This window comes from Pelmatolapia mariae, linkage group LG13 (assembly GCF_036321145.2).
Source record: "Pelmatolapia mariae isolate MD_Pm_ZW linkage group LG13, Pm_UMD_F_2, whole genome shotgun sequence".
In the NCBI taxonomy this organism is placed as follows: Eukaryota; Metazoa; Chordata; class Actinopteri; order Cichliformes; family Cichlidae; genus Pelmatolapia; species Pelmatolapia mariae.
Genome location: NC_086238.1, coordinates 33,826,308 through 33,841,177, shown reverse-complemented (window position 1 = coordinate 33,841,177; position 14,870 = coordinate 33,826,308). Strand labels below are relative to the sequence as shown.

Below are 14,870 nucleotides of genomic sequence, written 5' to 3'. Positions count from 1 at the left end.
TAAAAAGCTTCCAGTAATGAATCGTTTTTCAACACAAGCTTCAATGCTTCAGAAAGCTTTGTTTGGCCATCACTACTATAAATACACACAGAGGGAAACGAGGAAACTGCACACAGGAGGGGGACACAGCTGAGCCTAATGAATCTGACGAGACTGAGCTGAAAGACGAGATGGATCATTCAAGTACTGTACATGATGTGGGTAGATGCTGTACGTTTATGGGCTGCAGGAGAGGCACAGATTAGGGTATTTGTGCAGACGAGGTTGTTTGGGGTGCCTGCGTGTTTGCCTGCTGGGCCTGAGCGAGCCTCTCATATCTGTGGCCCGGCGGTCTCTTCTCTTGCTGAGAATCTTAACGTAGTTGGCTGGGACGAGCATGTGGTCTCACCGTCCACACTGGCCAGGAGCCAGCCACGCACACGGGGCTGTAGCTCTAAACACGAGGGAGAGGAAAACACTGTGATAGATGTAAACATGGGGCACGCTCACACAAAAGAAGAGCCCTCATCTGTTAGTTGTAAGATAAGGAAAACAAAAATAGAAGGTTTTGGGTCAAAGCACTCAGAATCAAATGTCCCGCAGCCAGTAAAAAGCTCATCACCTTTAGGAGCGAGGTTGAGCATCTCTCCAGCTCGCATAGAAAGCTCCTCCTGAGAAGCAGCTGTCAAGTCATATTCTCCTCTGGCCACCACGTGGTCGTCCTCCTCGCTCGCCCAGTTAGTGTCTAAACCAAGCAAGGAAACTGAATGAAAGACATTCATAATTTTAACTGGTCTTAACCAAAAACAAGTCCTTCTGCTTTTCCTTACACTTGTAAAGTAACTAATGGCATATGGAGCTATGGTACCCAATTTATTTGCCACAGAGTTACACAAAGGCACATATGATGTCATACAAGCAGACTCATCTTTACACGTGTACTGCAGCCCTGAACATTACCAGGTTCAGATTCTATTATCAAACTTTACAACAGCAGCCTTAATTACTTTTAATTCAAAACAATTAGCACCTGCAGCCACTGTCCTGTGTTGAGTACACCTCTCAAAACAACAAAATGTACTCATGTGAATATGTAAGTGCTTGCTGTTCCATCTCTTCCACCTGCTGCACAAACCTGCTGGGGGGGACGTCTTCAAGGTGAGGTGTGTGTCTGTATCCTCCCAGGCTGTAGCCACCACCATAGCCGCCACCATAGCTGTAGCTGTAAGGCCTGTAGCCACCACAGATGGAGCTCCCATAGAGGCTGTAAGAGGGGAGAAGGAGCTGTTGGATGGACGGTAGGACTGCTGGACCTGACGAGGGGGCACCAGGAGCGCCAACCTGGGCAGGACAGAAGAGCCAGCAGGGGTGGAGGAGCCTGTAGCTTATCCCAAATCTGTAGATCTGTTTGGTGACAACATAAAGATAGAATATCAGTAAAATCCACCCATAATTCATTGCAACATTAATTGAGCAAAGCATTAGTTCGAAACGTCATGGAGTCAAGCTAAACCACAAACTGAATGAACAGCTCATAGAGTGGCTCTCTTCCACAGCGTGTCCTTTGTCCTTTCTCCCTCCCCTCAACCCCAACCAGTCCTCAGAGGCTGCCCCTCCCTATACCTGGTTCTGCTGGAAGTTTCTTCCAGTTAAAATGGTGTTTTTCCTTCCCACAGTCACCAAGTGCTCGCTCAAAAGGTTTTTTTTTGATCATTTAGTTTTCTCTGTATTACAATAGGGCCTCCACCTTGCAGTATAAAGTGTCTTGAGGTGACTGTTGTTGTGATTAACGCTATATAAATAAACTGAAATTGAATTGAGTCAACACTTCCTCCTGCCTCATCTCCAGCTCTGCTACTCTTCATCTGTACAGACTGTGGAAAATACACAATAAATTCACCATCAACCAGCAGCTAGTGGCAACTTTTAGCATGGGATGTTTTCTGACATGAGCTGACATTATGAACCAGTCAACACACCTTAAATATCATTATCACAGCTCTGATTGTTCAGTTTCTCCAATCTGATGACCATATTCTCTTAACCGTAAAAAGATATGTTGATATGTCCAAAAAAGATAAAGATGTGTCCAGATTTAATTCCATTTCCTCACTTAAAGCGGAAAAAAGTGTCAGGGTGGGGGGACTGATTGAACTGTGATTGTGGAATTTGCCTCACACAGGTGCGTTCACTATTGCTTGTTTGAGAATACTGCTGTATATATACAAATGCTGACTGTACAAACAAACTGTTGTACATATATTTTTAGAATTATCGGAAAATGTTGAGAAAAAGACAAGAAAAAACAATGACTTGCAGCATCAAGCGGAGGACTTTAATCTTCTCTGGGTCTCGTTTAGGAGTTTGGGGACAGCTGAGCAGAGGACTGACAGATGAAAAAAAATGAGCTTTCTCTAAGGGTGTTGCCTCTCCCTTAAAGACAGGCTGAGGAGTTCAGCTACTCAAAAGGGGCTCAGAGTAGAACTGCTATTCCTTCACGTTGAAGAGAGGCTGATGAGAAAAGGAGAAAGAGGCCCCAGGGCAGACCCAGGACACTCTGGAGAGGCTATATCTCTCAGCTGGCCTGAGGATGTCTTGGTGTTATCCCAGAAGAAGTGGAGGAGGTGGCTGGGGAGAGGGAGATGTGGGCTTCTCTGCTTAGGCTGCTGCCCGGGTAAACCAGTCCTTGATAAGCAGAAGAAAATGGATGGATAACAATAATAAGCAGAAGAAGCTAAAAGACACAGACACAAATTTAAAATAAAACATTATTAGTTATGAATTGAAAGATATAATTATTCAGCTATATAATAACTCAGCTTATAAATATACATGTAGGCATTTTTTTAAAGTAAATTATCGGGCAAAGGAACTGAGTTTGTTGGCAAACAGCAACAGGAAGACAGCAGCTACATTTTCTTCTGAATTGACAGTTAGCAAGTACAGAACAAACAGAAATGCAATTACAATATTTATTTTATTAATTTAACTTATTACCCAGAACTGCAACAAAACAAACAAACAAAAAACGCTCAATTAACAGAAGAGAGAGAAATCTAGCGAGACACTCTGACTAGGACACGGCCTCAGAGGACCAAACTAGCAGTCAGCCACTTGTACGGCTGTGCAGATAAATAATTAGTTGCCGTTTTTGTTTTGGGGGCTTTTTTTATTCCTGGGACTTCTGATCCTCTCCAAATACACAGGGAAGTACCTGATGCAGCTAGTTTTGGGTACTACCATCACCAAGCATTTACAAAATCTATTAGAGGATAATAAAGTGTTTTCACCAACTTGGCCCAGAAGAAAAACATATTTTAGCATATAAAATAGCAGTCTCTTCCAAACAAGTCCTTTAGCATGCTGATGTTAAAAAATATCATGTAGAGTAAGACAGGCATAGAGAACAGCACTGACTGGGAGAGGCTTTGAACAGATGACATACTCAGTTCAATTCAACATATAACTTTAAGAATGCACAAGCATCTATCAAAAACCTATTTAATCTATCATCTGTGATATTATTATATACAATTATAATGTATTGTTCATCTCCCTTAGATAAACAGGCAGCCTTCAGGTATGAAATATTCATTTGTCTACTGTTTCAGTGGCTGATAGTGCCCCACAGGCCTCATTGTGAGTTTGAAGCCATTATAATGTTTAAGTTGTTTAACGATAAACAGATTTTGAATGAAAGCCACGGAACTTCGGTAGCACAAAAAAGTCTATATTCTTTGTGTCCATATGGATCAGTCATATTACCATTATTTCCCCCTAAGGTTGCCAAAAGCACCAAGTTAATACTTGAAAAAACTGCAGCAATACACAAAAATATAATCAATATTCTGTTTACTTGGTGACAACGCCGCTTTTAGCCTTCAATCAGAAAGCCTTGAGTTGGCTAGTTAAGCATCGGGCTAACGTTTAAAGCTTTCACTTTGGAGAAGTAACTCGCATTACTGCTACTGCTGTGTAATCTTGGTTAAATTCACAGCATATTCCATAAATTACCCTGCAATAACTAACTGTTATAATAGCGGCACCGTATTGCATCACACTGAGTGCATTTCAATCATTTATCCCGCGAGTTTGCTAGCTAGCAAAATAATAAAAACGATTTTAAAAATTAGCATGTGTAACGTACACACTCGAGAAAATGATTTACTAGGACTTACGCAAACTCCCCCATTGTGAAAACGTACAAATCCTTCTTGTATTTTTGGTTTTCCAGCAAACACTCATTAAAACGGCCTCCAGGCACGTTAGTGCACTCACCCCCGACTGTTCGGGGAGGGGGTGGGGGGTCACAAATTGAAACAGACTGACGTGCAGAGCTACAAGGCAGCCCAGGCAGAGAAATGTTGCTTTTAGACTTTTTATTTCTCTATCTGATAAGAAAACTATTCAATCAGATAGTTATTTGTGGTGAATGAAATACAGTTTCAAGACGTTTTAAGCACAAAATCCCAAATAGAAGCACTACAATATTAAAATCCAAGATTGTTCAAGGATTTCAAGCACCCGTACGAAACCTGCATATGAAGTTGATGATTGTTAAAATAAAATAGAACATTTTCATCAATTTCTTGTACGAAATGACTATATACAGAAAAGCTCGACATGTTATGCAAAAGGAAAAAAAACAATTCTCGTAATTGTCAGTTTCGTAATTTCAAAATTCTTCAAAACTAACATTTTCTTTGATTGACTCATATTAAATTTCCTACGGTCAAATTCAGTGTGAACAATATTACACAAACAAACATGTGTGTGTGCGCCTGCGCATACATTAGAATCACTTTGATCCCTTGTGATGCGGTAACTTTGCTTTGATCCTGTATGACTGGTAGCTTTGCTTTGATCCCAAAACCCATAAATACCAGCGCTCACCTATTATACTTTATGGCATAACGGACGTTGACCTGACACCAACCCAAACCCTTTCGAGACGTTTTGAGAACATTTTAGGACAGAAACCAAAACAAGTTCAGTTTTGTTTCTAACCAATTCACAGAGCAAACAGACAGATCGTGGCTATTAAAGTCAACAAGAGCGACCCTGAAATTCTGCAACAGGCAAAACTGACCAAAGAACAATTTCAATACGAGACAGATTATCAGTCCAAGGAAAGTCGATATATAAAACCTAAGCGTTTCGATGACCTCGAACATCGACTGAAGGTTAGGCGAGGACCTGAAAATGGCCAACCATTATTTGTTAGTCTAATCAAACAGATGTTGGTCATGTTTCTGAGGTCGGTTTTCTCCTTTTTTATGTTGCTCTTTCAGTTTTTCTCCTGAGATGAGGTATGAAGTGTCTGTGGTGCAGCTGATCTGGTCTGTCTCGAGACAGTCCAGGCTGCACTCACCTGCAGCAGGTGGAGACTCACCAGAACATTCAGACCTCACAAATTTTGTCTTTCTCAACTCTTCTATAAAGGGTTTCTCTCCGGAGGAGGTCCACCTTTATAATGGGTGGCCAGGCGGCCCAGTCTGGGTTTTTTCTGCTTTCTTTCACACGCCTGAGGGGTGGTGCCACACCATCACGAGGGCTGGCTAGGCTTTCGCAGCCTGTGTGAGTGTATGTGTCTGCACGACTGTGTTTATTGTGTTATATATTTCAAAAAGATGCACATCTGCAGTTTCTTTGGTGGATCTGGTCTCGTCTGTCTTGAGACAGTCCAGGCTGCACCCACCTGTAACAGGTGGAGACTCACCAGTACATTCAGAACTCTGAATGTGTGTGCAGTGTGCGCAAAATTTCCATGTTCGGATTTCTTTTGGGGAGTTTATCTCTGGATGTGTGTAAATGTATGTGCATTCATGTGTGCCTGCGTGGAGTCCTGAGGTTTGCTGGTAGGGTGGACGTCTACGCATAATCACAAGTGTGTGCAAACATTTCCATGTTTTAATTTCTGGGAATTTGGTTTCTTTGGGGGAGTTTATCTCTGGATGTGTGTAAATGTATGTGCATTCATGTGTGCATGCGTGGAGATCTGATGTTGGCTGGTAGGATGGACCTCTATGCATAATCACATGTGTGTGCAAGCATTTCCATGTTTGGATTTCTTTGGGGCGGTCCACCAATGTTAAGAGCGGTGAGGCGGCCCACTCCCGGTTTTTCCTGCTTTCTTTCCCGCACCTGGAGGGCGTCGCAACCTCCTCATGAGGGCTGGCTAGTTTTTGGGAGTGTGTGTGTGTGTATGTATAACTGTGCTTATTGTTTTGTTTATTTCAAACAGATGCGTGTCCTCACCTCTGCAGTGCTGCCGTCTCCTGTATCCCGGCATGTTTCTAAGGTACGGTTTCTCCTTTTTTATGTTGTTCTTGTGGTTTTTGCCCTCACATGAGGTTTGAAATTGGGACTATTTAACAGGACTATGACATCACATATATTTAGAATCTTACCACCAATTTGATCCTTTGATCCTTAAATCCATAAATATGGGTAAGAAGCGATGACTTTTAGTCCATTAATCACAGCATTTATGTTCGCAGAATTGAAACATTTGCCAGAGAAGTATTTTGAAACATCTGGATCCTTTTCGGAGTAACTGTTTACAGATTCCAACATGTCTCAGAGAAAACAACCCTACAGATTTTTAAGGTAAGTTTTCTTTCTTTTTTCTGTTTTTCTGTTGTTCACTAAAAGAAAAGAGACTCACACAGGCTCACCTCTACACGGCTGCCGTCTCCTCTAACCCTGCATGTTTCTAAGGCAAGTTTTCTTATTTTTTATGTTGTTCTTTTGGTTTTTGTCCTGAGATGAGGTTTGAAGTGTCTGTGGTGCACCTGGTCTGGTCTGTCTTGAGACAGTCCAGGCAGCACCCACCTGTAACAGATGGAGACTCACCAGAACATTCAGATCTCACAAGTTTTGTGTTTCTCAACTCTTCTGTTGAGGGTTTCTCTGAGAAGGGGAGGGCAGTGAGGCCTGGGGGAGGTCCACCGATATAAAGGGTGGCCATGTGTGTGTATCTGTTAATGTCTGGATGTGTGCAGACTTATGTGCATTAAGCCTGCGTGTCTTATTCCATCATGTGTCATGTATCACTCCAAATCTCACTACCTTTAACTGATAATAACTGTTTGCTTAGTGTTATGTCTAAAAGGTATTACACAATCGCCTCTAGTAGAGGATCAGGTTTGTTTTCCACTGATAATGGATTTTAACATGACTGACCAATGATTGTGGAGCACATCCATGTAGGAGCAAACTTAAATGTTTAAAAATGTTCAAAACTTAAGATATTATATTTCTGAAGTATGACGGAAGGAAAAAGTTACATTATTTCATATTTTTAAAAAATCCAATTTCATATGATCAAATTTATGTCAAAAAGTTCATATTTCTTCCCTCCTATGTCATGTGTGAGTACTGTACTGTAAATGTCATATATATCAGATGATACTGATAACCTAATGCTAATTGCAATAACTATGCAGAGGTCTCTAGGCCTCCACTTTTATTGAGCATGTGAAGTTTGGGGCAGAGTGGACAAAGAAAAGTTTCTCAGCAGGTTCAACAGGTTGCTACAACACAGGCCGATGAAGTATTGCACTCACTCATCCAAACTGGCAAACATGTAACATACACCCTAAGACTGATCCTGCTTTTTACTCCTTTGCTATGATTTAATTTGATATTATGTAGCCTTGGAGACAGTTTGCATAGATTAGAATGTTAGATTGCTGTGATGTCATCAATGCCCGATGTTTTGTTTTAATGTCTTGTGATAGTTCTAAGTGCAGACAAAGTCAGAGTTCAAGTGAGTTTAGTACAATTTTGAACCAGTTTCTGACATGTGGTCAAAATCTTGGCCGACCTTTACCACACCACGTGCTGTGGGTGTGCGTAAATATCTAGGTGAGTAAAGTCTCCTTTACCTGTTAAATTCATCTTAATTTGGGGCTTTTACTTCAGGTGTTTTGATTCAGTAGTAACCAAGTGATCTTTGTACAAACTGCAGACCGCCACACTGATCCCTGGTTCCTCAGGATAGAGGACAGGACGTCAGATGGGCGAATCAAGAGCTCCAAACGCAAAGATTGTGCCACAGAAAGACTGGAAAAAGCTTCCAAAAGAAGCAAGGACAGCAAAAGTCCAACCCCAGGCCTCAGCCATCTTGTCTTGGAGAAGTGTAAGTGAGACATTCAGAGATTTTTTGTTTTACAGTTATTGATCATCTGTAGGCCTGTGTGGAGTTCAGAGGTCTAATTGGTTTTGGTTTTTGCAGCTGCTTTCAGAAAGAAGAGCAGCAAAGGAAAGTCAAGCAGCGATGGAACAAAACAACCACGCAGTAAAAAGAGCAAGACATCAAGCTCACAGGAGGAGGCCAGCTGCTCCGTCTACGAGTCAGATACACACAGCACATACAAAAGTCACACTAAAGGTAAGAAGTACATAGGTAAGTTCACACCACACCTGCAGTGATAGAGCCTCTTTCCCAAGCTCTCAGAGTTTAGCTGGTATCCATCTGCTAATCACTAGGAAGCTTCTAACAAAGACTGTATGAATGTGTACATTGAGGCAAAGTCAGCTTTCCTACATACAACTAATCACAACCCCTGTGTTAGTTTTGTCTCTCTGTAGAGGACTTTGAAGAAAAATACGAAGAGCAGGATAAGCTGGGTGAAGGAGGCTTTGGGACTGTCTTCTTTGGAAAACGCAGAGAAGACAATTTCCCAGTATGGCTTCTTATGTGTGCACTTTACAATTCTTCTAGTGGCAATCTTTAATGGATAATGTAAATCTGATTATTTGAACGTATTTTTCATTTGTCTGTCAGGTCATAATGAGACAGCTGGTACATGCAGCCGCTGAAATGCAATCCAAGGGTGTCTTCCATCGAGACATTAAGCCAGACAATATTGTGTTTGACACATCGCCTGATCATCCAGCATTTCTATGTGTCCAATTCATCGATTTTGGCATTGGAGTCCCTTTTAGAGCAGAAGCAGTCACACGAAGAAATGGTAGGTCGTCAGCCTCACTGTTTAAATGTCCTTGCCTGCCCACACGCTTAGTGTCCACATGAATTCCTTACCATGAATAATTACTCTCTGGATTTTAGGGACCAAATCAGCCGCTGTAAACTGGCAGGACTTTAATGCCACCACAGCAGATTGCGTCACAGTTTTGCAGCTGGGTGCGGTGATGGATTGGCTGGTACGTCACATCATCCCTGATGACAACAACACATCTGCGATGCACACTGACATTTCAGAGGGGAAGCTGAATGTTAATTCTTTAACCTGTCACATTACAAAAACTTGAAAAAATCCCCCAAAGAAACCAAATTCCAAGAAATCCAATCATGGAAATGTTTGCACACACTTGTGATTATGCACAGAGGTCCACCCTACCAGCCAACCTCAGATCTCCACGCATGCACAAATGAATGCACATACATCGACACACATTCTGGTATTGATATTTGACATCACAGTAGAGACGCAAATCTGGCATAGCTCTGAGGTCTTTCAGTCCCATCTCTGGCTAACAGGCCAAAAATTGAGTCTACTAGGAGACGGGGGTGTCGACCATACAAGAGGTAGTGGGGTGAAAAGCCTGTTGCCTCATGCCTGGTGCAGTTGTATGCATGTACTATCTGAGGCAGATGCTCTTTCCAGCTGCTCTTTGCCTTCTCCTCCAGTGTCCTTAGCATTTGAAGAAATATCCAATTAAATGGCTCAGCTGGAAATGGGTTGCCATTTGGATGGTATGGTGTTGTCCTTGAGTGAGCATCTCCAGCCAGGTGTCCCCACTTTGCAGTTATTTATTTGTAAAAAATGTTTGGTATCATGTATGATTTTCGTTCCACTTCTCAAGTGTACACCACTTTGTATTGGTCTTTCACGTGGAATTCCAATAAAATTGATTCATGTTTGTGGCTGTAATGTGACAAAATGTGGAAAAGTTCAAGGGGGCCGAATACTTTTGCAAGCCACTGTATATCAGATGACACTGATAACCTAATGCTAATTGCAATAACTATGCAGAGGTCTCTAGGCCTCGACCTTTATGGAGCATGTGAAGTTTGGGGCAGAGTGGACAAAGAAAAGTTTCCCAGCAGGTTCAACAGGTTGCTACAACACAGGCCGATGAAGTATTGCACTCACTCATCCAAACTGGCAAACATGTAACATACACCCTAAGACTGATCCTGCTTTTTACTCCTTTGCTATGATTTCATTTGATATTATGTAGCCTTGGAGACAGTTTGCATAGATTAGAATGTTAGATTGCTGTGATGTCATCAATGCCCGATGTTTTGTTTTAATGTCTTGTGATAGTTCTAAGTGCAGACAAAGTCAGAGTTCAAGTGAGTTTAGTACAATTTTGAACCAGTTTCTGACATGTGGTCAAAATCTTGGCCGACCTTTACCACACCACGTGCTGTGGGTGTGCGTAAATATCTAGGTGAGTAAAGTCTCCTTTACCTGTTAAATTCATCTTAATTTGGGGCTTTTACTTCAGGTGTTTTGATTCAGTAGTAACCAAGTGATCTTTGTACAAACTGCAGACCGCCACACTGATCCCTGGTTCCTCAGGATAGAGGACAGGACGTCAGATGGGCGAATCAAGAGCTCCAAACGCAAAGATTGTGCCACAGAAAGACTGGAAAAAGCTTCCAAAAGAAGCAAGGACAGCAAAAGTCCAACCCCAGGCCTCAGCCATCTTGTCTTGGAGAAGTGTAAGTGAGACATTCAGAGATTTTTTGTTTTACAGTTATTGATCATCTGTAGGCCTGTGTGGAGTTCAGAGGTCTAATTGGTTTTGGTTTTTGCAGCTGCTTTCAGAAAGAAGAGCAGCAAAGGAAAGTCAAGCAGCGATGGAACAAAACAACCACGCAGTAAAAAGAGCAAGACATCAAGCTCACAGGAGGAGGCCAGCTGCTCCGTCTACCAGTCAGATACACACAGCACATACAAAAGTCACACTAAAGGTAAGAAGTACATAGGTAAGTTCACACCACACCTGCAGTGATAGAGCCTCTTTCCCAAGCTCTCAGAGTTTAGCTGGTATCCATCTGCTAATCACTAGGAAGCTTCTAACAAAGACTGTATGAATGTGTACATTGAGGCAAAGTCAGCTTTCCTACATACAACTAATCACAACCCCTGTGTTAGTTTTGTCTCTCTGTAGAGGACTTTGAAGAAAAATACGAAGAGCAGGATAAGCTGGGTGAAGGAGGCTTTGGGACTGTCTTCTTTGGAAAACGCAGAGAAGACAATTTCCCAGTATGGCTTCTTATGTGTGCACTTTACAATTCTTCTAGTGGCAATCTTTAATGGATAATGTAAATCTGATTATTTGAACGTATTTTTCATTTGTCTGTCAGGTCATAATGAGACAGCTGGTACATGCAGCCGCTGAAATGCAATCCAAGGGTGTCTTCCATCGAGACATTAAGCCAGACAATATTGTGTTTGACACATCGCCTGATCATCCAGCATTTCTATGTGTCCAATTCATCGATTTTGGCATTGGAGTCCCTTTTAGAGCAGAAGCAGTCACACGAAGAAATGGTAGGTCGTCAGCCTCACTGTTTAAATGTCCTTGCCTGCCCACACGCTTAGTGTCCACATGAATTCCTTACCATGAATAATTACTCTCTGGATTTTAGGGACCAAATCAGCCGCTGTAAACTGGCAGGACTTTAATGCCACCACAGCAGATTGCGTCACAGTTTTGCAGCTGGGTGCGGTGATGGATTGGCTGGTACGTCACATCATCCCTGATGACAACAACACATCTGCGATGCACACTGACATTTCAGAGGGGAAGCTGAATGTTAATTCTTTAACCTGTCACATTACAAAAACTTGAAAAAATCCCCCAAAGAAACCAAATTCCAAGAAATCCAATCATGGAAATGTTTGCACACACTTGTGATTATGCACAGAGGTCCACCCTACCAGCCAACCTCAGATCTCCACGCATGCACAAATGAATGCACATACATCGACACACATTCTGGTATTGATATTTGACATCACAGTAGTGACGCAAATCTGGCATAGCTCTGAGGTCTTTCAGTCCCATCTCTGGCTAACAGGCCAAAAATTGAGTCTACTAGGAGACGGGGGTGTCGACCATACAAGAGGTAGTGGGGTGAAAAGCCTGTTGCCTCATGCCTGGTGCAGTTGTATGCATGTACTATCTGAGGCAGATGCTCTTTCCAGCTGCTCTTTGCCTTCTCCTCCAGTGTCCTTAGCATTTGAAGAAATATCCAATTAAATGGCTCAGCTGGAAATGGGTTGCCATTTGGATGGTATGGTGTTGTCCTTGAGTGAGCATCTCCAGCCAGGTGTCCCCACTTTGCAGTTATTTATTTGTAAAAAATGTTTGGTATCATGTATGATTTTCGTTCCACTTCTCAAGTGTACACCACTTTGTATTGGTCTTTCACGTGGAATTCCAATAAAATTGATTCATGTTTGTGGCTGTAATGTGACAAAATGTGGAAAAGTTCAAGGGGGCCGAATACTTTTGCAAGCCACTGTATATCAGATGACACTGATAACCTAATGCTAATTGCAATAACTATGCAGAGGTCTCTAGGCCTCGACCTTTATGGAGCATGTGAAGTTTGGGGCAGAGTGGACAAAGAAAAGTTTCCCAGCAGGTTCAACAGGTTGCTACAACACAGGCCGATGAAGTATTGCACTCACTCATCCAAACTGGCAAACATGTAACATACACCCTAAGACTGATCCTGCTTTTTACTCCTTTGCTATGATTTCATTTGATATTATGTAGCCTTGGAGACAGTTTGCATAGATTAGAATGTTAGATTGCTGTGATGTCATCAATGCCCGATGTTTTGTTTTAATGTCTTGTGATAGTTCTAAGTGCAGACAAAGTCAGAGTTCAAGTGAGTTTAGTACAATTTTGAACCAGTTTCTGACATGTGGTCAAAATCTTGGCCGACCTTTACCACACCACGTGCTGTGGGTGTGCGTAAATATCTAGGTGAGTAAAGTCTCCTTTACCTGTTAAATTCATCTTAATTTGGGGCTTTTACTTCAGGTGTTTTGATTCAGTAGTAACCAAGTGATCTTTGTACAAACTGCAGACCGCCACACTGATCCCTGGTTCCTCAGGATAGAGGACAGGACGTCAGATGGGCGAATCAAGAGCTCCAAACGCAAAGATTGTGCCACAGAAAGACTGGAAAAAGCTTCCAAAAGAAGCAAGGACAGCAAAAGTCCAACCCCAGGCCTCAGCCATCTTGTCTTGGAGAAGTGTAAGTGAGACATTCAGAGATTTTTTGTTTTACAGTTATTGATCATCTGTAGGCCTGTGTGGAGTTCAGAGGTCTAATTGGTTTTGGTTTTTGCAGCTGCTTTCAGAAAGAAGAGCAGCAAAGGAAAGTCAAGCAGCGATGGAACAAAACAACCACGCAGTAAAAAGAGCAAGACATCAAGCTCACAGGAGGAGGCCAGCTGCTCCGTCTACGAGTCAGATACACACAGCACATACAAAAGTCACACTAAAGGTAAGAAGTACATAGGTAAGTTCACACCACACCTGCAGTGATAGAGCCTCTTTCCCAAGCTCTCAGAGTTTAGCTGGTATCCATCTGCTAATCACTAGGAAGCTTCTAACAAAGACTGTATGAATGTGTACATTGAGGCAAAGTCAGCTTTCCTACATACAACTAATCACAACCCCTGTGTTAGTTTTGTCTCTCTGTAGAGGACTTTGAAGAAAAATACGAAGAGCAGGATAAGCTGGGTGAAGGAGGCTTTGGGACTGTCTTCTTTGGAAAACGCAGAGAAGACAATTTCCCAGTATGGCTTCTTATGTGTGCACTTTACAATTCTTCTAGTGGCAATCTTTAATGGATAATGTAAATCTGATTATTTGAACGTATTTTTCATTTGTCTGTCAGGTCATAATGAGACAGCTGGTACATGCAGCCGCTGAAATGCAATCCAAGGGTGTCTTCCATCGAGACATTAAGCCAGACAATATTGTGTTTGACACATCGCCTGATCATCCAGCATTTCTATGTGTCCAATTCATCGATTTTGGCATTGGAGTCCCTTTTAGAGCAGAAGCAGTCACACGAAGAAATGGTAGGTCGTCAGCCTCACTGTTTAAATGTCCTTGCCTGCCCACACGCTTAGTGTCCACATGAATTCCTTACCATGTTTTAGTTAACAACCGGTGGTGTAACCCTGCCAACATAACAATCAAAGAAAGGATTTGTTACCCGGACATTGAACTGTGTGCTGTTGGACTCAGGCCGTATTATTTACCCAGGGAATTTTCTCACGTGATCTTGGTGGCTGTTTATGTTCCTCCCTCTGCTAACCCCACAGCTGCATGTGACACTATCCACTCTGCCATAGCCCAGTTACAGACTCAGCACCCGAGTGCCTTTATTGTGATCTCGGGTGACTTCAACCATGTATCACTGGACAATACATTACCAACATTCAAACAATATGTGGACTGTCCCACCAGGGGAGAGAAAATTCTAGATCTGCTGTATGCTAATGTAAAGGATGCATACAGCTCCTCCTCCCTCCCCCCACTTGGTAGGTCAGACCATAACCTGATTCACCTCACCCCCGCTATGTGCCAATTGTGAGGAGGGAACCTGTGACCATGAGGAGCATTAGGAGGTGGTCAGAGGAGGCCTTAGTGGAACTACAGGGCTGTTTCGAGGTGACCGACTGGGAGACACTCTGTGAGCCTCACGCTGAGGACATCAATGGGCTAACTGAGTGTATCACAGACTACATAACTTTCTGCACCGACTCCATTGTTCCAACTCAGACTGTTCATTGTTACCCAAATAACAAGCCGTGGGTGACTAAGGACATCAAAGCTCTCCTCAACAACAAGAAGAGGGCTTTCAGAGAGGGCAACAA

General features: G+C 42.5%; 1 protein-coding gene across 1 annotated transcript in view; it reads right to left on the bottom strand.

The window, feature by feature from the left end:
• Nucleotides 1–311: 311 nt before the first annotated feature.
• LOC134639752 (peroxisomal membrane protein PEX13-like) overlaps nt 312–14,870 on the bottom strand; it is a 233,496-nt gene continuing 218,937 nt past the window's right edge. The window contains exons 3-5 of the mRNA XM_063491127.1: nt 1,115–1,383; nt 602–724; nt 312–433 (exon numbers count right to left, since the gene is read on the bottom strand). Of these exons, the coding sequence (XP_063347197.1) occupies nt 312–433; nt 602–724; nt 1,115–1,238 (369 nt within the window). The 5' untranslated portion in view covers nt 1,239–1,383. The remainder of the gene's footprint in view (nt 434–601; nt 725–1,114; nt 1,384–14,870) is intronic.